Below are 27,933 nucleotides of genomic sequence, written 5' to 3' on the forward strand. Positions count from 1 at the left end.
TAAATTAGGAGTTTTTTATGGTTCTGTTTAGAACCATCATTTACAAAAGTAAACAGAAGTTCCTCAACATCTCAACCAGGAATACAAAAGTCTACCTCTCTCTAGTAAGCAGTTACTATAATAGGGAAAATAATAGGTCTTTAGACTAGCCACTACCCATTTAATTACGACCCAAAAAAAATGGGACAAACTGAAACAGAAATCTGCCAACTGCCAAACATTTGCTGGAGAAAAAGAAACATAGACAGGAAAGTGTTAATGTAAAAATTAGAACCTATTTTTTATTGAAATATATTTTCTAAAACAAAACTTAATACAGTTCTGTTACAAAACATTATTGGGAAGAAAAACCTTATTCAAGAGATTTTTTAAATATAAAACTGAAATTTTTGTGTAGACTTACCATAAGTAGCATAGTTTTAAGCACATTTATTTTGTTTAAAAAAAGTGTATAAAATTTTTAAAAAATGTATTTAGAACAGAGAAACTAAAAAGAAAAAATTGGAGAAATACAAAACTTAATATCCTTATTACTTTAGTCACAAATGTACAATTACAGACATTGAACAGAATCTTGTAACAAAGAAAAAGCATAAAAACCAAAACACAACAGCTTAAAAACAGTATACATCACAATACTAACATTTCTTTTTTTAATTAACAATAAACATCACAGGGAATTTTTTTAAAAAACATTAACGAAAAATTGTACTTTTTTTCTACAGCTTGAAGTAAAAGTTTATACAGAAAAAAAATTATATATACAGATTCCAATTTTCTTTGAATTAAGGCACTTCTAATATCTTCACAAATAAATCAGTCTTCCAAATTATGTATAATATTAAGATTGATAAAGCAGTCTTCCAGTTTGAAACACAGTGTGTTTTTCTTTTTTCTTTTTATAAAACTAAGCATTCTTTTTGTATCAGGTCTAAAACTTTGTTCAAATGAATAATTTTTGAGTCTGATGCTTCTTTTTTCAATGATGCTGCATATGCCATCTTGAATTTTTCAATTGGGCCAGACTGTCTGAAATATATAAACAAAAATTCATTATTTTTTTCTAGAGATATAAAATTTATAAATTTTATGTTTACTTGTCAGCAGAAATTAATTTGATTAAAGATTTAAGTAGGAACTGGATTCTTTGAAGTAAAAGTGTAATCAACGTTTCTTCCTCTTCGGATTCTTCTGTTTCTTCGACTTCCTTTTCTAAAAAAATTATTTCTTTACTTTTTGAAATGTATTATGAAAAATCAGTGCCAAACCTTTATCCAATTTTGCAGCATTAGACTCCTCTATGATTTGAATGGCTTCTTTACACTGAGATGCCAATTTCAAAGCGTTGAGGTAGTGTTTCTTTTTTAATTTTTGGCTTTTACCTTCTACAAATATACAAAATAATTATAATTTGTAAACTTTTTATCTTTTAAAAAATCTACCTTCCGCCATATATTCTTCTAATGACTCTCTTTCTAACTGGACTCTAAGCATGTCGACTGGATTTTCTAAAAGTGTAAAGTGTGAATAGGCTGTCGAATAGTGAACCTCAAGAAGATGAAGAAGTGCTCGTTTCTTAGAAGTGTCACAACTATGAAATCTAAATGCAAAATTATTTATTAAAAATTCCATTTACTTGTCAAATTATTCCAAATTATTCTTACCGGTATGAATTATAATACAAAGATGCGAGCCGATGGTGCAATTTAGCCGCACGATACTGATAAAGCAATTGGTACGGACTATTCGATGTAGTGTCACAATGTTTAAGAGCACGCTGAAGCAAATCAATAACTTCTCTTTCAACATCGTTGTATGTCTTTAAATAAAAATTGTTAACACAACCGAAAACTAGTCAAAATAAATCTAAAACACATGGATTTCCTTACCTTATCAACCGTAGGAGGTTGATTATCTTGAGTTATTGTCGCAAATGTGAACAAAGCCGATGATAATTCCCAATGTACAACCTCCCAAATTTGAGGGTTAGTTTTTCTCGTCCCTAAGTATTGTAAGCCAGCTGTATAGCTCTCAAGTGCCTGAAGTACAATAATAATTATAAGATGTGTTATTTTTTATTTTTTATTAAATAAATAACCTTATTATAAAAATGTTTCTGTTGGGGTGATAAGTGAGTCGATGCATTTACTGAAGGCGAATGAGCCTTCAAACGATGCAGCCTTCCCATGTTGCACATGAGTAGAGAACAGTTGGTTTTATCACCAACAGCTTCGAAGTTTTTGAGCCCAAGGGCCAAAAGTTTATGAGCGTTGGTCACACACTTTTCAAACTCGGCTTCATCAAATTTATCCCTGTTTTCTTGAAGTAGTCCTAAAATTTTTAAAAATACACATTAAAAATTAAGTATTGTTTGTATTATTTAATAAGCAAAATACCTGCAGCTCGGTTTGTATAAAAAGTGTTGAGTACATTGCAAGCATTTCCAGTTTTTCTCATGGTATCGATTGAATAATACAGCTCCAAAGATCTTGTATAGCAAGCAATGCTCGCATTTAAAAGATCTTCCGGCCCATCGTAAGTTTTTGAAATCATTTCAAGTTCTGGAGGAAAATTCATATATGTAACATTGCAAATATTGGTCGTTTCATATCATTTTGGTGAGAATAGCATAAGAAAGATACATTTTTATTTATGAAAATTTAAAAGCGTATGTTATTTTAAATAAATTTGAAAATTAAAGGTTTATTTTCTATTTTATTAACTTTTAAGTTTACGTAAAGTAAATGGAATAATGCCAAGAAAAATAAAATTGTCCAGTTATTAGAAATGTCCATTTGGGGAGTTCGACTGTATTAAACAGTTAAATGGTGTACATTTATAAAACTGCATATGATCTGCTCAACTTTGATTAACTATTGATCGTGATTATGTTCCAAAATCCAAGAGCAGCTGGCCTCAAATTAATAATTAATCATAGCGTACATTTTCATGATCATTTTGTTCTATTTTCTAATATTAAATTATAAATTTCACCTTTTTCATAAAGAGACTGCCCAGGTCGTTCTACTGTGGGATATTTGTCAGCCTCTGTTTGACACAATTCTGGTTTGTTTGCAGAGTTAAAAAAACAGTCGCCAGCTCTATTTAACATTAAACCTACAAGATCTTTATTTTTGCCACAGCACCTAAGCACGCCTTGGATGTGTTTCAGCGCTAAATGGTATCTGAAATTTTAAAAATAAATTTGAATTTTATAAATTATACCAAACGGCTAACAAAATTACCTTTCCATTAAAATTTCTTTTTCTATGAGAATTGAATAAACAAGGCAAGCCTTTTTTGTCAATAAACAGCTCAAATGATATTTCCAGGAATTAATATCAGATTTATCTGATTTCTGCCATGTTGGCATTGTTTCATGTGAGGTGCGACAAAGAAGTGTTTTTAAAGATTTGCTCTCCCTAAAATTAAAAATATGTATAATAAAATCTTTTTAATTTAGTTTTTTCTTTTAGTGTCAAAAAAATACCCATCATCTTGTTCTGAGTCATTTTCTTTTTCTGAGTTGTTCCTCTTCTTTTTATTTTTTTCTTTTTGGTCCAATTTTGAATATGGCATAGGAATCGCTTCAAAAGGTTTGGCCATTTTTGGTTCCTCTTCTTCTTTTTTTATTTTTTCCTGTGGCTTCTAAAATGTTTTAAATTAGTTTTCAATTAAATAATTATTTTTTATGAATGATTAAATTTTTATCACATACGAAATTAGATTTCTCAAAGTATTGAAGGCAATCTAAGCCTTCGCTGACATGCTGAAGAGCTAAATTACATCTTTCTTCAAGCCCGCCTGTCATCGGTGGTGGGCTGTATTTATTGTCTAAGTACAAACATAAATAATCATTAAAAATTTAATATATTTTACAAAGTATATATTTTTGCAAAAACTTACTGATGCTTGTATAATTCGAAACACAAAGATCTGTAACGGGAACGGACCTTAAAATACCTGAATCGCTGTCGTCTTCCCCTTCATCAACATCTTCTCCTGATTCGGGAAGTACCAGCAATTCAGGTGATGATGGATCAGTATCACAAGGGACATAAACATCTGAAAGAATAAAATGTGCTGAAGTGACAATATGAGGGTATTTCTCTTTATCAAGAAGTGAAAGGCAATTTTTCAGCAAAATCCGTATCGTGGCCAATTGGCCTTCACCACCGTTTGCCTTCATATTCCTGGCAACCCTGTACAAGAGCATCCCAACTGGGACTGTGAATGGATTCTGCCCCTTTTCTTCCAACGTATCCGAACAGAGAGATGTTAAATCATAAAGTTTAACAGCATCATCATTTGTTCCTAAAAAAATAACTTTCGTGAATATTTCTGATTTCCATATTATTAAAATGTTACATGCCTTTGAACAGCCAGTAGGTATGACCAGCCTTTGTCGCATTTGATTTTAAAAATGATAAAATGTTTTGAGCTACATCTCTAATGAGTTTTGGCGAAAATCTGGACTCAGCAAGATGAGGTAGGTCCTCTGTCTTGATCAGCTCATACTTTTGAACAATCCCATCTAAATGGTAGCACATAACCACTTCTGGTACATTTGACATTAAATTATCCAACCAATAATCGATACCGGTTAAAACACTAATTGGTTTTGTCGCATCTCTAAAAATAATTGGAATAATCAATACTTAACAACTCACCGTTTAATTATAATTTTTATATTAAAAAGTGAAAATACCGTAATCTCAGACTTATACAAGGTCTTGTCGGCCCTCCAAATATTGGCATATCTGTCCCAAGAAGCATCTGGATATCCTCAAAGGACCACACAACATTACGAATGTACTTGTAATTTGATGAATCTGGTAACCCTTCTTCGAGGGGTGGCTCCGGGAGAGCTGGCTCTCTCTTGGAAAATATTAAATTATAATTCATTGAATAATTATATGTAAAAAATATATTTAAAAATTCACTGTTAAAGGTAAAGATGGGGTATTCAAAGGTAGATCATTTGTCTCAACTTCTTCTTCTGGCTCCACAAGACTGTAGTGGAGAAATTTAGACACCAACGATTTTTGTTGTAGAGCATACCTACTTTTCTCTCGTAATGAAATGCTTTTATCCTTTATGCAAAAATAATAAGTTAATGTTTTACCCTGAGAACTACAGTAAATTACTGTATTATTAATTATTTACTTTGGCACTCAGAGTTTCAATGATGTGATCGAAGAAAAATTTCCTGAGCCAAGTCCAGTCATTTTCAGCCCTAGATAATAGATGTTTATGTATATCAAATTCGTCGATCAGCAAAGTATTTTCCACTCTATGAACCATCATGCTCACCTAAAAAAATAAAATAAAAAATTTAAACAAGCAAGTGATAGAATATCCAAGCATATTTTTATATAATTAAGATTACCGTGCTGTCGCTGTAAGGGATCTTCAACAGTTTTTTTATATTTTCAGCATCTGAGACTACATCCACTTCCCCGACGCAATCGGGAAACATATTTGCCATGTGAAAACTTGAAAGAAAACAATTATTACAAAACCTTCAATTGGAAAACTGTTTCGTAACATATAAATCAGGTCAAACTGGAAGCAATAATTATTGCTTTTTATCATTGCATAACATTTCAATTCAAATTCACCTAGTGAATCCAGTAGTCCTCGGCAGGGAGTAGTTAAGGCCATAAGAGTCAGCATAACTTTTCAGCCAGTTTGAAGGCGGAAGTTTGATATCCGTGTTGGACTGTAGAGTAGCAAAACTGACTGGATTCGTGATCGCTGAGTACATAACAATGGCATTTGATTTGACAGGTGACTGTCGATTTGAAGACGGTCCCAAACCCGTCGGCTGAAAAAACAAAACAATTATAATTTAAAGGCAGATCAAGTGAAATATATAAAGTTCAAAACAATAATTTCTGGGTTTTCTTTAAACTAAACCACTATCATTGGGAAGACCACTACAGTTTTAACCTAAAAAGCATAAAAAATTTTTTATTTTTTTTATGATTATTATTATGAAACAAAAGTTCTAGAGTGCTACAAGTAACTGTTATATTTATGAATTTCAAATTATAATATTATAAGGGTGGGAGAAGTAATCCATGACATTACTACAAAGCACTATCCACTTAACTCACTAGGGAAGAAATTGCTAGGCCATTGCCACTTTAAGCATCTTAGAGGATAGGTGTTGGCATGCTAGTCCAAGGATTTATGGCGACATCAGTACCAATTTCTTGCGGTGTTGATAGTAAGCTTGGGCAATGGTTGGAACGATTTTGGACTGTAGTGACTGGATTCTTTGGAGGTACGAATATTACCCACATCTAGATTGGTTGTAATAGTAATTTGTAAATTAAGCATTTGTTTTGAAGTGAGATTTTTTATTTATTATCAAATAGTCTTTTGAGTCGAGTGAGGAAGTTCCAAATAAGTCTTTTGGCGATGTCAAGTGTACATTTGGGGCTAGGATAATGCCAAGGTAGGAAGTCATGAAGGCATCACCACCTAAAACAGTGGAGGATTATAATGGTGGGAATCAAGAAATGAATGTATGTCATCAGTGTAAATTGTGTAGAGGACTGACCCTAGGATCCTTGCAAAATGCCAGCTTTGATTACTTGATGATGGAAAAATCAGAGCCGATTCTCACTTTAAACCAGTGATCCAAAAGAAGGACTTCAGTATGAGATAGTAGGTGTGGAAAGATATTTTTTAATTTGAAAAGGACACCGGAGTGCCACACTCGCTGCTTCCTTAATGTTTATAAATACAGCTGAGCAATATTGCTTGTTTTCTGGAGCTGAGAATATCTTATTGACTATTTAGCCCTGCTGAACTGTAGAATGGAAGGAACCAAATATATCATTACATCATATTTGTTTAGCAGTCATAATTGGCCATATTAATTATTTCAATTTATTATTCTTTTTATGTAAAGTCTTGGTTGAGATGAAAAAGTTTGGCCTCTTAATAAAATGGGTCTCGAGCGGGATAGCCGAAGGTCGTGGGTTCTCAGAAGAATAATTAATTGAAATGATTTATGATTAAGAATTAATTGTTTTGAGTAGACTATGAGCATTAAATCTTTTAATTAAATTAGAATATTTTGGATAAAATAGGAAAGAGGCTTATTGGTCTATAAATCTGATTCCTGACACTATCGAAGAGAGAAGGTCTCTGAGTGAAAACAAGTTCGGGATTCCAAAGTGTATGATCTTTTCTTACAACTGGCACCATGTGCTATTTTGGACATGTCATCAACTAATTTGTACAACTCAACATCTCTTCTTCAAGAGAGGTTTCTTGCCATAAATAAAATACCACTATGATCTTGGCATCCACTATGATGCCATCAAACCAGTACAATCTTGGAAGGAAAGGATTAGGACAACTGGCATCTACTAATTTGGACTACTAAACTCTGGAATGGATTTGTTTACACATTTTTCATGCATAACTGGATCTCAATATGGCCTGGATGAAAAAATAAATTCTTTCTTTTAAGTCCAACAATACCATCATCCTTGGCAATCTTCAAGTCTTCAAAGAAATTAGAAACCATCCATTAAAAACTTAATTATGTCAATTTGTTGGCATCTTTAAGAAAGAAAGCTTTGTCCTGATGATGTCCTTAAAATACGTTGAAAGTTTGACAGATGACAACTGATCCAGATCCAGATTATTTGTGAGTACAAAAATGGTGGATAATGATAACACTTTAATAAAAAATTTATTTATTTATTTATTTTTCAGCTTCCTAGCCTTTTTTTAATAATTATAAATGTATTTTTTGTTCAAAAATCTCAACAATGCTGAGTATTTTTTTTCAATTTTGTATTTATTATTTTGCGTTCACATTTAACCATCTCCTATAAATAATGGTAGCAAAAAAAATTATTCTTCTAAAACAGACAAAAATTAGCTTTAGATTATTAAAAATAAAACTAGTTTTTACAAGAATCTTTACTTACTTTATTATCAAAACAACGTTCATTCAAATTTGTCCGATTAAATACATTACTTTCCACATGCATATTTTATCTAAAAACCAAACCATCAAACTTTAAAGCACAACTAAGAAAACAAGGGGTAAAAACCTTGCTTTTCTAAACCACAAAACATTTCAAAATTTTTTTTTTATCCATGGACATCTGGATTATGGGCCCAGCACACTTTCTTTCAATTGTTATAAGGAAGAATCTTTCTGATATACTGACAACTCAAAGAAATATTGGATTATTTTTGGAGATGGGGTTTTGCTGCAGGCATTGAAAAAAGACTCAAAAGTAAGCTTCTTGAACTTTTAACAGCCTTTTTTTTTAAACAATTTATTATAAACCTTTTTGGAAACACACCTGTCTCATCCTCAGCGATTCTATTCATGTGAAAACGCTCCAGTTCTAAATCCAAGAATTTCCAATAGCACTATGTATGAAAAATGTCTGAGTATGATGCAGTCCCGAAAAGTTTAAAATAAATTGTTTTAAGTAATATGATTGTTGAAAGTTCAATAAGCCTACTTCCTACCACATACTTAATGAAAAACACAACCAAGGAGAAAAAAACAAGTAAAGACAGGAATATTTAGACTTCTAAAGCAAACAAAAATTAGCTTTAGTCAATAACAAAATAATACTAGTTTTTTCAAGAAACATTCATTTATACTTGTTTGATTAAATAAATACACTACTTTTTTTACTTGCTTATTTCATCTAAAAACATATTTAAGCACCAAATATTAAAGCACAACAAAGAAAACATGGGTTAAAAACCTTGCTGTTCTAAACCACAAAAAATTCTATTCAAATTTCTCAATATTTAAAAAATTACTTTTAATCTATACAGCTTTTTGTCTGATTTGATGAATAAAAAATATCAACTAGGATTTTTTTTCATTGATAAACTAAAGCTACAATGTTATATGTTAATGCAAGAAGTTTTCTAAAAAAAATGCGTGTCTTTCCTCAGTGAATTATGGAACAGTGAAAATTTTGATTGTTTGTACAATTGGTTTTGATCAAATTCAGCCTTCTGCCACAAACACTAATTTCCACTTGAATAAACCAAGGCTATAACATTTAAGTTTGTTGCACCGAAAAGAGCAATAATAATGTGGGAAGTTTAGGGACTGACAAACAGCTAAGGTCGCCATCCCTCTGTATGTTTGTACTCCTTTTCCTGGTCTTTGACATGTATTTTTCAACCTGCAACCATTTGAGCATCTCGATCTGTTACTGACTCTATGCTTTTGCACGAAAACTAAGTTGATATCTTAAAATGCTAGCTTCTTGTACCTCAGTTTGTCAAAATAAACAAAATAAAACACTATACATATACATACATCACCATAAACAAAGAAGTCTGGTCACATTCACCCCAGCATCCTCATTACTAGATATTCCTCGAGGCAGGGTTGAACCCGTTCTCGCTAATCACTTACTTTTACTCTCTGAATGTATCGCTCACCTCAGAATGCTCGAAATTCCTCAGGGTGGAATTAAACAACCCTTTCCTTTCATGCTAATAAATTACAATAAATCAACATAAACACAACACTCGATACAAACGTACAAGTCAGGCCTCGCCCCATCCATTGTCACTTTTACTCTCCAGACACATAATGAGTAATAACCAAATGTTGCCCGTTAAAATAAGTGACGACTTAGGCAAATTTTGAAAATTCAATGTGACAATATTTAGCTTCTAAGGAGTTAATTTTTAAACAATTACAAACAATAAAAAAATTAAATATTGCCTTTCAATAGAGCCAAGTCCAGTCAAGAATGGGATTCATCGAAAATATTCTTTCTACTGCTTTCCCTGAATTGTTATGATAATATAAAATATACGGTTTCTAAGTTTATTTATAAAAATATTGACAACTTAAACTAATTACTTATTTAATTATTTAGTTACAATCTACGATTATTTAAATTTAAACATATACACAAATGTTAGTATGAAGTTGTGTGCTATGTGCAACGTCATAACGATCCTTATAACATGCTAAGCATTAAACTAAAACAATATAACAAAAGATGAGCTCAATCCAAATAATAAATGATAAAATAAATAACAGTACGTGTTCGAATGGTATGTCATCGTTGACGGACGTCATTCTAGATCAATAACCATTGGAACTTTAATTATACGTTGAAACCATTGGATAACACCTCACAAGTACTATAGTACCATATTAGTAATTAAATGTGAACAACCTGAGAAGTCGGAACCTTTTTTGGCCTCCCACACTTAGTACAAACTCTACCGCAATTATTCAAATATGAAACAGATTTCAGTACATAACGATAGACATGTTTCAGGCATGTTGCTAATTGCTTGCATAGAACAGGATATGTTTAATGACTGAGGAAGATTCACTACATGTATATTTGAATAATCTGGATCTCGGTATGGTCTGGATGAAAAATATTCAATTGTTATCAGCTAAGCTTTCGACTATTTTAAGGTCATCATCAGTGCAAAACAATCTAATTATGTCTATAAATTGCCATAATTGAATTTTTTAATAGATGGATTCAAATTTCTTTGTAGACCTCAGTCCCAACATTGTCAAGGATAGTGAAACTTCAAAGAAATTTGAGACCATCTATCAACACAAAATTGTGTTAATTCACACACATTTTTTAGTATCATCAATAATATAAGTAACTCTATTCTGCTCTTGTCCGTTTTAATCTTGAATTTTCTTCTCCTCTCTGGTCTTATAAGGATAAGGATCTTCTCTATCAAAAACATTCCTTAGATATTCAAAGTAAATTCTTTAAATTCATTTCCTTCATATTAAATATTTTGTACAGTTCACTTAATATTCCCTATCTCCAAACTACTCACCTTCATTAGAATATTGTCAGATTGATTTTGATTTGTGTTTATTTATAAATTAATAAATAATAGGATCAATTGTCTTTTATTACTTTCTCACTTAAATTTCCACGTTCCATTCTATAATCAAAGAATTTTTTCCATTTTCTTCATTCCATAAATTCCTCCTAATTATCTTCATCATTCTGAATTAATTGCCTCAAGAAAATAATTAATATCCTTATTCAAAAGTTTTATTTTAGTTATTAATTTTCAATAGTAATATATTTTTTCTTTAATTTTTTTGATTACTGTAACTACTTGAATTTATAATTTGGTCATTACCAATCATTTTGGTTTGCCTCACAGATGAAGAAATTTTACACTATCATATTACCTTTATGCTTTTTAATTAAGTACATTATGAAAAAATTCCCAAGAAATCCCCAAAAGTAAAAAAAAATCCCAAATCTAGTTTTAGATTTATATTTATATGAGTACTAGTAAGTAGTAAAAATTGTGTATAAAATTTATAAGCAGCATAAACTATGCCAAGTGCAAAGTTAAAAGTAAATCTAGTACATAAAGCAATATAATGCAAAATAGAAACAATAGAAACACAAATTATTTGTTGCCACAAATGACTTTATTCAAATTTTTCTTAAAGGTATCAAATTTATAGCCCAATAGAAACCCTATGTTGTCAAAATTGTCATCAAAAGAATGAATAATCATTATTCAAAAAAATCAGAATCTAGCCTGATAAATTGTCAGAATTACCTTATTTTCACCAAAAACCTGAATCAGGGTTACTTAGTAGGCATCACCAGTAAGTTAAAAATCTCTAGCCCTTTCAAGGAAGGTAAACTATACTAGTTTTACACTTACATTAGAAGGTCCTGAAACGTTTTGTTCTGAAGAATGATGTCCCACAATATAACAGTACTGACTATCTTCATGACATATGCTCATCTTGAAATATGCTTTGACAAATGAAATAACACAAAGAAATTATTCAGTCATAAACTAACTCAGCAGCTAGTTTATGCCTCCCTCCCACAGCTTTCCTACAATTGACACATTTCAGCACCTTCAGTGGAAAAGTTTCATTAAAGACTTGGCTTCACAAAAATTGCACACTCATATTGAAAAACATGTCTGACAGACCAACACAGCGAGGGTAGGCAGACCCAGACTATCAGTAAGGATCAAATTATAGGTCATCACCTTGCTGTCCGCAGAAGGAAATCTCATCATACTTTATTTGTAGATTAGAAGGAATTTTACAAGTAATCCTTACTCAATTGGGCATGAAAAAAATTATTGATGATTAATAAAAGGTCAAAAATATTCATTAACACTCAACTATATACATTTATTAAAAAAAAGATCAAAATAACAGTTTAATATATTACAAAATGTTAACTTTCCATTATGGAACATTAAAGACATTAGGTAAAATCTCATGACACAAAATTCTCGAAAGAATTTTCAAAATTGGAACGATTTAATGATTTAACAGGCTATGTATATTCTGTAAAATCATCCAAATGACTTCTCCTTGCCCCGTGTCTAGAATGAGCACGGTCTTCACCTATCACAGCTTCTTGTTGTAGTTTAGTGTGTATCCTTTTAATGAGCCTGAGCCTTTCTAACCAATTGGAAGCATAGGATTCTCTAGGGTCTAAATTCTGTTTAGACGATATCATCGATGCCAACTAAAAATTTATTTTTTCAAATTAAAGACAAGTAGATTTTTTTTTCTCAAGTAACTTACGTTAGAATGAAGTGCCAATTGGCGAGCCAAAATTGCTACGCTCTGATCCGATATTATTTTATATTCTGTATGGCAGATGTGCTGAACCACTTCTTCTTTCGCTTTGACAATAACCTGATTCGTCCCATGCTCCAAAGGTTCGACCACAACGACTGCATAATTAAATTGAGCCTGCAAATTTGAAAAATTATTAGACCTTGCATCATTTAAAAGATATGTGAAATTACAAACCTTAACAGTTTGGAAGTTATACTCTTCACCACTATCATTATAAACTATGGTAACAAAATTATTTCCTATGTGGAGTTTCTTTGAAGTAGCGTTCAGATCAGTTGGCGAATTTGGCATCAGGGTAGCGACATGAAATATGACCTAACAATGATTAGCTTCTTAACAATTGTTCATTTATTGATTTTGATTTTTTATAGAATGGGCTTTACCTGCATAACGTCATCTTGCCAGATATAAGCAAATTTTCCATCTTTCCCGTCTGTCTGCAATCCTCCAAGGAAGACTTGTTGTCTATCAGCTTCTGCTAAATCGATAAGAGTGCCTAACCGCTGATAAATTAAGAAAATATTGAGTATTTAAGTACTTGCTCACTTCATCTGTGTAAATTCTACTGACCTGAAGAAATTCAACATATCTTGGAGAGCCGTATTCGTTTCTAAGTATATCAATTTCAGAATTTGCTTGACCAGGGCCGACATAAAGAACACCGACCTGCGTAGGAAAAACCGAGTTAAATGATAAAATCATCTTTCCAAATAAAACTCACTTTGTGCACTTCATAAGGCGGAACCCAGTCTAGATTCTTCATCGTCGACTGGACCGAATTAGAATTGGTAACAAGCAGCGGTTTTTCATAAGAATCACCAAAATGAGCTGAATGGTAAAGTTGAAGGAAGACGAACCTTGGTAAAGTACAGAAATAAAAATTACAAATATATTACTTATTCAGAACCAAATTTTAACTTACGAAGGATTTACACCAGATCGATGATGAGGTGTATTTTTGGGCTTTGGACTTTTAGGTGCAAGATCCCATTGGGTTGGCTTCTTTACAGGACTCATCACAGAAATTGTGTGCCCTCTGTCACGAAAGGCAAGTGGGGGTAAACCTGAAGGGTCAACACCTCTTGGCTCTATTTCCTAAAGGAAAAAACTTTCCTAAAAAAAATCTTGGAAAATCAATTATATGAATAGTTTATAATTACTCTTGGGATTATTCTTGGTGATGTAGGAACAGGAGGTTTTGCGTCAGTCACATCACTCTGTGCAAGAAGTAAAGCATCAGATGTAGGTGGTGTAGTGCCCATTTCTTCAGGAATGGCTTCACAATTTACTCTGCAAATACAAAAGTATAAATAATTTTCAATTTTGTACCTGTTGGGTTAAAAAATACCACCTCATATCTTTAGTATAAGTCTGCTTCTTTTTATTTTCTCCTAATTCTGAATCATCCACGCTTAAAATGGGATTTTTCCAATTGGAACTCATGTCCGGGCTTGAATTAGATCGTCTCACAGGATTTCGACTTCTACCAGTGCCATCTTCTGTCATATAGTCTGAAAGGGGTTATATTAGAAATATCAACAATTTAAATTAAAGCTGCATGTTTTATTTTATTTTTTGTGATCTTACCAAAATCATCATTTTCCTGATGTAGATTTCTTCGGACTGGAGAACACGGTATGCTGACGGGTTCGGAACCAACCCTTTTGCCAGCTTTCAATGCAGCCTATGTCAAAATGCTTTATTATTGTTTACTTAAAATACACACAAAAAGCACACTTTTACATTACATTTTTGTTTCCATTTTCTAAAAAAATACAAAAAGAATAAGATAGCAAATATAAGGTCCTATGCATACCTATTTGAATGAAACTTGAGTGTCAATTTTTCTGCAAGGGTGTTGGCAAAAATTACCCGAATTAAAGAACTTTCATTACACTTCAATGGTAAATATCTGAGGAAGTTAAATTTATAATCTTTGCAAAAAAAAATGGTCCATTACAGACTTGCATACTTAACAGGTTAATATGATTGTATTATTTGGATACTAAAAGATTCGACAATTTCCAAAAACAATTTACACACATTAAAATACTTATTGTTTATTTTACATCCGGTATATATGAAATAACAGAGCTTTAAGAATATTTAAGGAGCCAATCAAAATAAAGCTTTGCAGTCTATGTTCGAAAATCGCACATTTTAAAAATTTATGACTTTCTTAATTTCAAAATAAATTTGCACCCTCAAGGCAAAAAAGAGTAAATCAAGTTTTGGCAATATAAAATAATTGGCTTTTGAAACTTTATTTTGTGTTTCATAACCATTTAGAAGCAAATAAACCGTACTTTATTTTACATATCTGAAAATTTTGGAGGAACATAACTTTTACATATCTTACATGTTTGGGCCAATATTTAATAGAAATAAACAACAAAATCATTGAAAATTATGAACATGAAATAAAAAAGGTGACTGAATAGAGTAAGGGTTTTAAAAGATACCTATCAAGATCCGTCTAGGATTACATTGAATTTGATGAAATATGAGTGCATTAAAAAAGTTATTACAAAAATTGAGTTTGTACCAAAGATCTAAACTGTAAAATCCTGCAAGTTTTTTTTAACCAGTTTTTGCAGCAAGGGTGCAGAAATATAAAGTTAATAAACAGAATTTTGAGTAATTAATTTACTTTCATTATATTAACATGACTGTTTACCTGGTTTTCGCTATTTTTAGATGCAAAAGAAGGTAGGAAAAGTGTGGATATGTCAGAATTTGTAAAATCCTTCATCTGCGCAGAATGGGGCTCATTTTGAAGCCTCATAGCCCAAGACATCGAACCTAAAATATTTTAACAAAAATAAATACCGTTTACTTTTGTTTTTATTTTCTAATAATTACCAGTAGGCCTACGAATATGAATTTCCGCCCATCCTTTGCACCAACAACTACAAACTTGCCTTTCATTTTTTTCCGCACCTGAAAATAAATAATTTAATTAATTTGTGAGAACGATTATTTTGTTCTAAGCACGCACCATATATGAGATGTTCCATTTTTGTGTCTGATTCGCTAAAGGCAGGTTTTTCTTCATCTGGAGTATTTGGAGCAGTAGAATTGCTTGAAGGTATACTCTTAAATAAAAAACAAAATTTTTTAAAAAGAAATATAGCAGTTTATAAAATAAGTCCATAGCAGTTTTCTTCATTTGATTTTATTCCTCTTGTGTTTTGAAGCAATGTTTATTTAGTAATTATTGTTTATACATGAAATGTTAAGGTGTTGTTTTTATTTGTCAGTTTCGTTCGATATCTCGTATTTTTACAAGGTGTTTTGATAATTTAAAATGGAGACAAAATAATAATTTTCGTGATTTAATGTTTTATTATTATTATTATTGCAGTAAAGGGAAACTGCAGCTCAGACTATTAGGAAAATTTGTTATGTGCACTGTGATGCTTTACAAGAAAGCACCATCCATAAATTGTTTGCTAGGTTCAAAAGCAGAAATTTCGATTTAGGAGATGCAAAGCGCTCTGGTCGTCCTTCAACCATTGATGACGACCAAATTCAGGCTTTTGCCATAAATGCCTGACCCTCAATGACTCGATACATTGCAGAGACACTTATTTCATAGGAGCGATTCCTCATATGTATAATGAGAAGAAATTATTGGACCCCGTCTCCATCTGCGTTTCTCTTCTCCATTTTTAAAAAGTTTAATAAAAGGGGTTGAAAAGTGGTTCCTTTATGTTCAGAGAGGAAAATCCTGTAGAAAATGCGCAGCAACCTACCGTTAATGCCAGATTACATTCCAAGAAGGTTATGTGGTGCATTTGGTGGGATTGGTAAAGATGCTTTATTATGAGCATCTTTCGCACAACTACCAACCATGCCATTAATTTTAGTTAGTTATGCATTAATTAATTAAAGTTAGTACTTGACCAAAATCAACAGGCATTGACTAATCGCAAGGGGATTGTTTTTCACCAAGAATAACACTCGCCCCTGTGTGTCTTCGAGACACACCAACATTGTTAGAACTTGGTTGGGAATGAGCTACTCCACCCATAGTCATCCACGTGACATTGCTCCTTCAAATTTTCACTTATTCCAGGCTCTACAAAACACTATTATTGGAAAAAACTTTGCTTCACTTAAGAACTGCAGAAAACACATCGAGCAGTTCAGTTCTGATAAGTTCTAGAAGGACCAAATTACAAAATAGAAGATCGTAACATTTAATGTTATAAAATAGTTCAAATATATTTATAGTTAATTAAATTTGTTTTGCAAGTTGGAAAGTATTTCTGTTTAATTGTTTTAAAAAAAAATATTTGAAATTAGATCAGATGCTTGTCAGACCTACTTGAGGAGAGTCGTACATGGGCAAGCAATTAGAGTGAACCATAAAAACATGTTACAGTGTATTAGCAAAAATATAACTGATACCGATTGTGTATCAGTGTGTTCATCTCAAAATACCTGAAATTTTCATTGAATTTACCATTAAAAACACTACAGATTTGTTTTACAACCTGGTATTTAAAAATAAGACCTACCTCTGTGCTCTTGTTTTCAGTCTTTTTCTGCTTCTTGTCATCTGTTTCCGGTGAGAAACTGGGCTCTACAATATAATTTAACTATTTCATTACACAATTTAATTAAAGTGAGAGAAAAATACACCAGATGATTTGAGGTGGGGTGGGTATGGCAATTAACTTTTTGTTAAAGATAGTTTTAATCACAGAAGTAACTTCTAGAATTAGAACCATGATCTAGCCTGGTGCGAGCAGTTAAGAACATTGTTACAGAACATTGGCATTATCAGTTGGTCAGACTGAATGATAGCCTCCTGAAAGTTTGAAGCTAAAGGAAAGGATTATGTTGACCAGAATTGAGGATCGGCCATACCTGTCTGACATACGGACTCCTGCTTTTGGGTCAAAGCCCTTGCAGGTGTCCCGTTTGAAGAGAAAGGTTGGTCAGTGTGTCAAATCTGTTCGAAAACTATGAAAAGAAGATACTCTGGCGGGCGAGTTGTTCCCCCTGTTCAGTTTCTTAAGAGAGATTTAGAGATTTGTCCTCACATACAATTATAGTATATATAATGTGTGTATGTGTAAGTGTGTATTTATTAGTAAATAATTATAAATTACATGTTGTATATATTTATTTGTAATAAATTTGTAAATAATTAAATTATTGTGAATGTGTGATTTATGTAGAGCATAAGACTGAATATTGAGTACCCCATCAGTCATAACAGTGAGTGGGAGGTGAAATGACTTCACTGTTGGTAGCTCCCACAAAAATAAATAAAGAAAAGAAAAATAATAATAATTCTGTAAATAGAACTCTTTTCCAAAAAGTGAAAAATTTACCTGTCTGAATCCGACAGACTTGAAAACAGCGGTCGCATAATCCATGTTTTAAGGCTTTTAGTGTACAACCGCTTGTTGTAACTGTTATTAATTTATTTCCTAACAGCCATTTCATACTCTGCCCTCCATTGAGTAACAATTCTGCTGTACTTTGCCTGTATAAAGTATAAGTTGATTAAAGGCGTTAAGGATATTTACATTACAATATACCTTCTAGGAAGAGGGGAACATGTTGAAAATGTATACATTGCCATTAAATCTAGGCATGTTTCCGTTAGTTCTTTATGAAAGGCTCCTGTGAGTGTATTGTTTGTATGTGGTTTAAGATCTATCCTTGCAGAAACAGGTGGTGTGCCTGGTTTTCTACTTCCCTGGTTTAAATATAGAAAATTGAATTAAGTAAAACAACAAATAGATAATTTCAAATACTTGTTCTGTAAGGCTAGAACTCCTCTTCCTATTCGAAGAATCTTCATTTATTATTTCTGGTTTTGTTGCTGTTAAATGACCTTCTTCAAACGGTATCAAATTGGCTTTTAAACCCTGAAATTATTAACAATCAGTCCAATCTATAATTGTTTAATTTTGTAAAAATAACTTACTGTTGTAATGAACTTGACAAAATCTCTTCGAAAAGGGAGACGGCACTTGAGAAACCAAGCTGCAATTACATGATGTGCTAAAGAAACAGTGTAGTGGTTATATCGGAATGGATTTGTATAAGGCAATGATATCGCAAACACAGACATGTACTGATCACCGACAAAGTTTGCAAACACTTTAGGCAATTGGGTCAAAGCTGTAAAATGTAATAACAATTAATATTTATTGAGTTAAAGAGATCAGTTATAAATTACTTGAGAGAAATTCCAAAATTGGTATAGCTATGTGGACAGTAGCGGAGATTTTGGAAAGGTTAAGAAGTACTTCTGGCAATAACTTCACCATGGCATCTCTCATTTCTAAAATGCATATCGTCAAAGCGATGACGCACTGGCGAGCAGATCTTGATGCCAATCCTTATAAAACAAATATATTTAATACAATTTTTCTTTTTTTTATTTAAAACTCTTTTATAATTTGTATTTACCAAATTCAAGACATTTAATCAGCCTTTGTTGCAATGTCGGTTCTAAATATGCATGATAAGAGACTAGTGAAGCCAAGACAGGAAATACGTAATTATGAAAATCCGTTCTTGTAAATTTTGGTGGAGTATTTTTCAACCTCTCAGGTAAATTAAGGCTCTTCTCACAAACCTAAACAAGGTTTAAAAATAAAAGTTAAAATAAAAAATACAACCTTAAATACTGAATAATTACCATTCCACAAAGGGCGTTAGCGATAATATCAACATCCGAAGAATGTTTTGACACGAGCAATGCACGATTTTTTAAAAGATTCGATACTTCTTGCAATAGCAACAACATTACCTTCCAATCTGGAGCAATAGTGTTTAATAAAAATTCAAATTTTATTTATATTTGAAAATTAATATTTACCCAATTCATGCCGGAAAGCTTTAATTATTGCCTTTATGGCTAATGTGATTGGGAGTGTGTAAAGAAGATCTCCTGATGTATTGTTGATATTGGATGTAATTGAATTATGCGCCATTAAAAACATACTGTACGGAGGATTGTGTCCGGCAAGGCCAACTCTATAATGAGAGTCTGCCCTCAGCCTTAAAAGGCACTCCAGCATCTGAGCACCAGTATAAAAAATTACAAAATCAATAATATATATTTTTGATTAATTGTTATATTATAAAGCATTATCTATGGATTCAAAATATTTGTTGAATAAATAAATAAATATACCATGCTACGAATTGTTGTGACTTTGCTTAAACGGGCTGGGTTTGAATAATGAGTTTCCAGATGAGATGTTATCAGTGTGAAAGCTCGTATTGCCGGAGTTGGAGGATGGAAGTACATGAAATGTGTCAGACCTCGAACCAGGCCGTGTGTAGTCACTTTGATGTCTTCAGCATCTTCTTCACCTTTTGCATTTTCCTCATGATCAAATGCTCGATTTAAAAGCTAAAACAATATGAATTTTTTTTTACCATTCAGGGATTTGATAATATTTTATCATGTAATTTCAGGTTTTAAAATAAATCTGTAGCATTTTTTGTTAAATTTTATTTATGGTAATTTCAATAAAAATTTCAGGTATTCGTAAACAAATTTAATCAACAATGTATGAACCATCCATGTAATAATTTATAATTCTGTCCACCTGGAAGTTCACAGGTTTTTGAGCGATGAACTTCCAGATGTGTTTTTATGCAAGTAAAGTCAAGTTTTCTCATTAATAAAGTTTTTCACAGCCAGGAATAAGGTAAATTCTGAAGGGGCAATGAGGCTTTGGGGCAAAAATTATCCTGGTGGAAAGCAATTCCTTTACGATTTGCCGATGCCCATCATTTTTGGTCAATTGATGATTTTTTCTCTAATAGCATGTAGTAAACTCTAAAATTAATGGAATTAATTTGTTACAATTGTTGTAAAGGACACAATTTTCATTCCCCACTGTTTTTCCTTTTTAAATGGGCCATTTTAAGAGGGAGTCCTAGATGGAGATGTGGTCTAATAAATTCTTAGCATACAAGTGAGGCACTCATATTGATATTGATCCAACAAAAATATCCAGCTGCATGCAGTTGCATTGAAACACTTGTACAACATCAGTTAGGAGTCTTTGTGATGTCTCAGATCATTGAGTGTGGGTTACTTCTGACAAAAGTTTGAGTTTGATAATCTTTCATTGTTCTTCCAACAACTATATAATTATTCTCCCAATAATACCACATTAAACAGAGTTTCCTGCATCAAAGGCTTGGGTTCTTGTTGATAGCAAGTTGGAATTTAAGGAGCATATTATTAGTGTTAATAAAAAAGCTCTTAAAATTCTTGGTTTTGTTATGAGAAACAATCGTAACTTTCATAATCCCAATTCATCATTGACATTGTACAAAACTCTCATTCGTTCTATCCTTGAATTTCCTACTGTAGTATGGAACCCACCCTTTTCTTTTCATTCTGAATTTTTAGGTAACGTTTAAAATAAAGTTAATGGAATCATTAAATTCACTAATTCCGTGGTCTGCTTGACCAATTAATACATTACAATTAATTAAGGTTTTTAGCTGAGATAAAAAAGTCAATGGCACGAGCGGGATTCGAATCCAACTCGTTGAGAATCGAACCCGATTACACGACATTTGAAAAATGGCAAAAAGGAGGGAAAATTCAAAAAGGTGCTGTTGAGATGGGAAGTTTGTGTCCAAGTGGATCGAGGTCACGATAGCTCAAGTGGTAGACCAGCGGCGTATCAAGCCGAAGATCGTGGGTTCGATTCCCGCTTGTGCCATTGACTTTTTATCTCAGCAAAAAACCTTAATTAATTGTTAATGGAATCCTTCATTTTGGTTTCCTCTCCTTTCATTTTTACAACTGTCTTTTTCTCTATATAATCTTCCAGAACTAGCTGATAGAAGGCGTTTTTTGATCTATTATTTCTTTACAATATAATCAATGGACGATTAAATTGCACTGACCTCATTTCATGTATCACTTTCATTGACCCAAAACATGCTACCAGGCATTCATCTATGTTTAGTACCCTTTTTACAACAAATTACATATCTTATTCACTAATAAATAGAATAATGAGAGAAGGACATAAGGTATGTCCAATTATTGATTTTTTTCATCTAAATATAAATACATTTAAACATAAATTAAAGGCAATAATTGTATAGACTGTTTTGAAATAAATACAGTTGTATTATATAAAATATATAAATATAGTTTATTTTTATTATTATTGTTGTTTATTAATGCTTGTTGTTGTTTTGTAGTTGTTATAAATTTTTGTGGTTGATATAAATGGTATATATGGTATAAATAAATGATAATAAATAGTTGATATAAATATTTTTTGTAGTTTTATAAATGTTTATAAATTTTGTTTATCTAGTACTTAAATTGTTTATAACCTTGCGATTTTTCTTTGTAAAGGATCTTTGATCCATATATATGTGTACATAAATAAATAAATTACTTAATAAACATCACTCCAAAATACAAAATTAAATTAAAAAGAGGAAGAAATTAAAATATTGGGGAGAAAGCTAAGCCAATTTTTACCTTTTCCAGCACAGCGATAATTTCAAGAGATCTCTTTGGTTCACAGTTGAGGAAGAGGTCAACAAGCAGTTTCGCAGCAGACGTTCGAACACTCCTGTCATTTTCGTCAGATACATTGTATAAATGCTTTAACACAATCGCCACAAGTTCTTTTTCAAACAGACGCCTTTAAAAATGATAAAAATCCATATAACACTGATTGAATATTTTAAATATGACAACTTACCGATTGGTCTCAACGACGTTCGCTAATATGCTCAAAACATTCAAACGAATAACTGTTCTCTTTTCCTGCGTGTAAAATCTAATCAAAAGGCAATCCAATTGGTCGAGCCATTTATTTCGAGCGGGCGTGATAGTCGCCGCTAAGTAACTAATAAGTCTCTGTACTGAGCTTTCCTATTCAAAAATACAACAAAAAAGTTAATAGTTAAAACACGTCACGATTTAACGCTTACAGGTCTAATAGATGAGCATCTTTCGATTATATCAAAAACTGTTCGGACACAACCGTTAAACATCCCTGTTTCTATTAACTGCTCAATTGAATTCAACGTTTCATGGAGATGGCAATTAACTTGATTTAGAGATTGGCTAGGCGGAGTTTCCTCTAAAATAAAATAACAAATTTAAAATTAGTATTATAACTAATTTTTATTAAATTTAAAAAATATTTACCAATATGACCGATTACATCATTGATTATATCTAATACAACACACCATGCAGGATCAAGTAGCTCATTTCCATGTTTGTTCACTAAGTTTTGTATACTCAACATTATTTCAAACATGACTAATGTATGTTTACATCGGAGTGCCTAGTGAAAAATAAATTATATATTGAGGTTTTTGTTTTCAAAAATTGGTTTAAAAAAAAATCCATACAGCGTAAAAAGATGGTAGAATAGATGTCGCAGTACATTTCAATGAAAGAACTTTTCTATCGCCCCAAAGCGCCATACTAATGTAAAATATTGCACCCCTCAAAAGTCCACAATCGGTTAGTGAAGCATCACTTTTCAATATTTTGCTCATTGTGTATAACGATGAATGCCCTAAATGTGTACCAAGAAGGTTACGCATGATCTAAAAAAAAATATTTAAGTTTTTGTTCTGTAATGGAAAATATTAAACTTTGTATTACTTTCCAACTAGAAGGGCAGTATATTTCAAGATTCACAGTCCTACATAGTATTTCTATAAAAGGTGGAAGTGATTCACATGGTAAATTTGTATAGCAGACGATCGTATCGAGAACTTGAAGACATTGTAAAACAACGTTTTGATCATCGCTTTGACAGCAGAGAAAACATATACTCCTTAAAATAAAAATAATAAACAATTATAATTATTAATTATCAATTACTTGTACAATAATTCTTACTGAACTATCCCTGTTATGATATCCTCATCAATATAAGATGCATTATATTTAATAAGATTTATCAATATTTTAAGGAAATCGAGTTCACGTTTTGCTACTGTTATCGCAGGCATCCAATTCAACATGAAACCGCCGACTTCTTCCTCGATATAGAGAATATATTTGCCTTTGTCAGTTAAACTTTGAAGCAAATCTAACCTGGAAACAAAAAATTATAAACATTTATCTGAGACAATCAAGCTATATCATTCAGAAGTTTGACCAATTCTGGTATGTTTGAATAAATTACTCAATTATATTTATGATTTAATTATTGCAATTTGATAGTCTGACATGTATTGAAAACCATACCAGAAGTTTATTTAAAATTTTGTTTTAAAAATCATGGATAAGGCCAATTTTAAAGAAAACACTCAGTTCCTTTCTCAAACTTTCAAGTAGTACATCCCCTCACTTCATCAGGGCCTTAAAATTAATTATTAATAACTTCTAAAGTTAAAAGATATAAACATCTACTTTAATATATTGAAACTTATAGGGTTTCTTCAATAAATTTAACTGCACCAACCTTTATAAGTTTTTTTTTTAAATTTTTGGTTATGCATTTCAAGACTTATGTTTGCCCCCTCATCAGACATGTATTGGAGTTACAACCTTATTAAGGAAAATGGCATAATGGAGGCATAATCCCTGAAATAATGAACAATCCAAAAATTGAGGAGCTGGAGGAGTGAAACTTATAGTTTCAAGCATCATTAAGTTACACTGAATGAGATCAAACACCTGCCCCTATTTTGTAAAAATTTTAAAACAAATTTGGTCATTATTGAATTTTGGTTGACCAAAATGTTGGTCTTGGATAGGCAGACTACTGATTCATCATCTAACAGACCACATGGAGAAATCTCACAAGATATAATTTATAAGAATATTTTGATATTTTTCACAGTCTGATTACTGATTTATATAAGCTAAAATCTGTACAGGCATGTGCGTACTTCTATGTACTTCTAGCAAGTTTTGAAAGGAAAGAAAAAACATGAATAGATCAAAGCAGGAAAAACTTCAAATCCAGACTGGATTCTTAAATGTACAATGCAGACTAAATGAGCATTTGAAGGATTGATAATCCAACATGGTGTGTCCAGATTCTGCAAAGAAGCAGACGAGGCACCAATACACCTACTAACAAAAACTGTGCTACATTTGCCAGTACGAGGAGGTGTTTGGGGTTGTACAGTGAAATTGTAAAGAAATTCAACCTCTGAAAGCAGGCATACTAATCAAGTTTCTTGATGAACCAGGACTCACTGGTGTGTTATAGGTACAAAACGGAAGATACAGTAGGTCTCAAAGTGTATTACACATCCCAAATATTACATCTTACATCGTACAACATGAACGTTAACAAGGAGACAGGCATAACAAACCTCTGTCCGATGTCTTCTGGTATGTTGTGATTTTTGATCAACTTAAAAAACTCAGCCCTCATCAGCCCGATCCTTTCGTTTTGTCCTTGTACCAAGGATCGGAAGAAGTTGAACACCAAGTGTCGATTCTCTCTGGAGACGTTCTCCGCGAGGAGGTCTTTGAGCAATGCCCATAGCCTTTCTGCAGCATTCTACAAAACAAGTATTGAGAAAGGGCTCAACACAATGATTTCCAAGGCTTACATCTTCCAATCTCTGATTCAGTACAACATCAGTCAATTCTTTGATGGTTTTTATTCTGACGTTGAGCGGAGAATCTGAAGATAGGTCTTTTTCCATATCCACCGTCAAAATGAAATCCTCTTTAATACGGAAACTACCTGTCAAATTAAAATCACTCCGATAAATAGTTGTAAGCATTCGGAATTATTTTAAATCGTAATTACCCTGGGGACCTGCTTTTATTCTAAATAGCTGTCGGAGTTTGTCCATCGTTTTCGTTTCCTTGTCTTTGGAGCTCATCTCGGTCTCTGCATGGGTTTCAATCGGGTAGACAATGTAATTAATTAAATAATTAGTAAAAATAAATACTAAACTGGGAAGGGAAAATCGTTCGGAACGAAGATAAACAAATTCTACCGTGGTGGTGGTGCCCCTTTAACCACTAGAGAGCTCTTGCCTTGACGTTGGGAGACTATGATTTATTTCAAATGGAAAGAAAAAAGTGGGCACTTATTAAAACTCTAAAAAATCTAGTTTATTAAAATATTTTACAAACTATTACTATTTTAGTTTTTCATTTAACTATTATTAAATATTTAAATCATTATTGTATAATGGATACATATTTATATATAATTTATTTAAAGTGTTTGATATATCGACCACTTTTTTCTCATGAATAATCTTGATCTTGGTAAGGTCTGGATGAAACCAAATTCAAATGTTTTCTGCATAGTTTCGACCTATTTTAGGGTCATCATCAGGGCAAAACAATAATCTTAAAGACGTCTACTTTGACATAATTAAGTTTATGAAAGATGGTTTCAAATTTCTTTACTAAGTCGGTCTTCAAATAAACCATCAATTAAAAACAAATTTATGTCAATTTGTAGACATCTTTAAGACAGTTTTGTCCTGATAATGACCGTAAAATAGGTCAAAAGCTTGGCAGATACTTTAAATTTTTTTCCAGACCATATAGAAATACAGAATAATTTAATTCACATTTAAAAAGTTTTATATTGCACATTTATTTATATAGAGTGTAAATTATTCTCCTTTTTTTTATTTTTAAGAGTAAATAATTTTATATCAATTAATTTTAAATTACAGTAAATTGTCTCAGTGCATCCCATTAAACTAATTTTTCAGCATATAAATGCACTTCTTGTTTTCTAGTGCCAAAGATGGAGCAATTTTCAAATATACCATGTTATATGATGTAAAAAACTTCTCAAATATGCAACATTATATGCTCTAAAAAAACCCTCAAATATGCATTAAAAAACCGAAAATATTCAATATTACATGCACTAAAAACCTCAATATACAATGCATATGCACTAAAAAAAATCCTCAAATATACCGCAACAAAAAGCCCTCAATTATGCAACACTGTACACATTAAAAACCCCTCAAATTTGCAATATTATATGCATTAAAAAACCTAACATAAGCATTATTGCATGCACAAGAACCTAAAATACGAAATATTATATGCACTAAAATACTCTCAAATTTGCAATATTAATGCATTAAAACCCCTCAAATATGCAATATTATATGCGCTAAAATACCCTCAAATGTGCAATATTTCAGCACTAAAAACACAAATATACAGTGCATATGGACTAAAAAAACAAATTTACAATATTATATGCTCTAAAACCCCCCTCAAATATGCAATATTATTTGCGCTAAAACCTCAAATATACAGTGCATATGGACTAAAAAAACACCTCAAATATGCAGTATCATGCACTAAAATACCCTCAAATGTGCAATATTATATGCACTAAAATACCCTTAAATGTGAAATATTAAATGCACTAAACCCCCCTCAAATATGCAATATTATATACATTAAAAAACCTAAAATATGCAATATTACATGCAATAAAAACACTTAAATATGCACTAAATTACCTTCCTTCCCATAATCAACTTCTTTTGGAATCCAACTTCAATATCTCACTGGCACTTAAAGACGATGCACAATAATGACACATCTACAAAGAAAACAAACACTCTGAGTGAGTACAAATACTTTGATTGATTCTAAAATTTCTATCATTGTATAAAATTATTTTTCACATCTTACATGTATTTATATAATTTAAACAATCTTTAGAAATCCCAGGCCCTGAAGATGATCTCAATAAAGATCGAAACGTTGGCAAGATAAAGAAACGTTTTTCTAAACCTACATCACACCAGACCATATCTCACGATCTCCAAATAATCATTCTTCAGAACTGTGTAACAGCATAAAACTCCCTCTTCAGATTAATCTCTTTGCCACAAGAAATGTAATAATTATTTCTCTCTTATTATACATATCTTATCTATTACTCTCTTTTCAAACATAGTAGAATGTCTCAACTCTTGTGTCTAGTTAATTTGCACTAAAAAAAATTTAATGACACTTTTGTTGATTTATCCAAGGAAATGTATATTATTTAATATTTTCGTTTTACTTAATAGACTTAATATTTTGTTTTAACTTTTGTAATTTCTCACCAGACCTTCCCACAATTGACCAGACTCAACAATAGAGTCATCAAAAATCAAAACTGTTTATAAATTATTGGCTATTTGTGCGTTAGTTTCATAACTTTTTCATCAGAATATCCTTTTCTTATTCGAATAGACTTGACAACAGGATAATCAAAAATCAAGACTGTTTATACATCATTATTTGTGTTTTACAGTTAATTTCATAACTTTTCATCAGAATACATAAATGGTATGTG

General features: G+C 31.7%; 2 protein-coding genes across 3 annotated transcripts; both read right to left on the reverse strand.

The window, feature by feature from the left end:
• Positions 1-452: 452 nt before the first annotated feature.
• Positions 453-10,195, reverse strand: LOC106673139 (erythroid differentiation-related factor 1). Its single transcript, XM_014405140.2, has 20 exons — positions 10,067-10,195; positions 5,622-5,827; positions 5,390-5,495; positions 5,167-5,313; positions 4,944-5,093; positions 4,709-4,878; positions 4,373-4,632; positions 3,907-4,314; positions 3,719-3,834; positions 3,491-3,648; positions 3,246-3,422; positions 2,995-3,185; positions 2,397-2,561; positions 2,099-2,331; positions 1,890-2,039; positions 1,665-1,819; positions 1,443-1,600; positions 1,269-1,385; positions 1,098-1,212; positions 453-1,029 (listed from the first exon to the last, which is right to left on the reverse strand). Exons 1-20 carry the CDS (start codon positions 10,100-10,102, stop codon positions 900-902), a joined length of 3,348 nt encoding a protein of 1,115 aa, XP_014260626.1. The 5' UTR covers positions 10,103-10,195; the 3' UTR covers positions 453-899.
• Positions 10,196-12,159: 1,964 nt separating this feature from the next.
• Positions 12,160-27,182, reverse strand: LOC106673138 (tuberin). 2 transcript variants are annotated; one of them, XM_014405139.2, is made up of 34 exons: positions 27,107-27,182; positions 25,405-25,488; positions 25,202-25,338; positions 24,959-25,149; positions 23,529-23,726; positions 23,289-23,463; positions 23,030-23,230; positions 22,821-22,962; positions 22,601-22,752; positions 22,369-22,541; positions 22,143-22,308; positions 19,809-20,030; positions 19,491-19,692; positions 19,311-19,429; positions 19,079-19,247; positions 18,846-19,007; positions 18,591-18,787; positions 18,418-18,531; positions 18,199-18,359; positions 17,989-18,143; positions 17,167-17,231; positions 15,642-15,738; positions 15,506-15,583; positions 15,321-15,445; positions 14,231-14,327; positions 13,995-14,154; positions 13,804-13,933; positions 13,566-13,738; positions 13,365-13,500; positions 13,214-13,309; positions 13,027-13,146; positions 12,818-12,958; positions 12,587-12,757; positions 12,160-12,527 (listed from the first exon to the last, which is right to left on the reverse strand). In XM_014405139.2, exons 2-34 carry the CDS (start codon positions 25,478-25,480, stop codon positions 12,333-12,335), a joined length of 4,896 nt encoding a protein of 1,631 aa, XP_014260625.1. In that variant the 5' UTR covers positions 25,481-25,488; positions 27,107-27,182; the 3' UTR covers positions 12,160-12,332. The 2 variants fall into 2 exon arrangements, with proteins under 2 accessions (XP_014260625.1, XP_014260624.1); XM_014405138.2 differs by lacking the exon at positions 27,107-27,182 and having other exon boundaries at positions 25,405-25,609.
• Positions 27,183-27,933: the final 751 nt, after the last annotated feature.

This window comes from Cimex lectularius, unplaced genomic scaffold (assembly GCF_000648675.2).
Source record: "Cimex lectularius strain Harlan isolate CLEC.00 unplaced genomic scaffold, Clec_2.1 scaffold341, whole genome shotgun sequence".
Taxonomy (NCBI): domain Eukaryota; kingdom Metazoa; phylum Arthropoda; class Insecta; order Hemiptera; family Cimicidae; genus Cimex; species Cimex lectularius.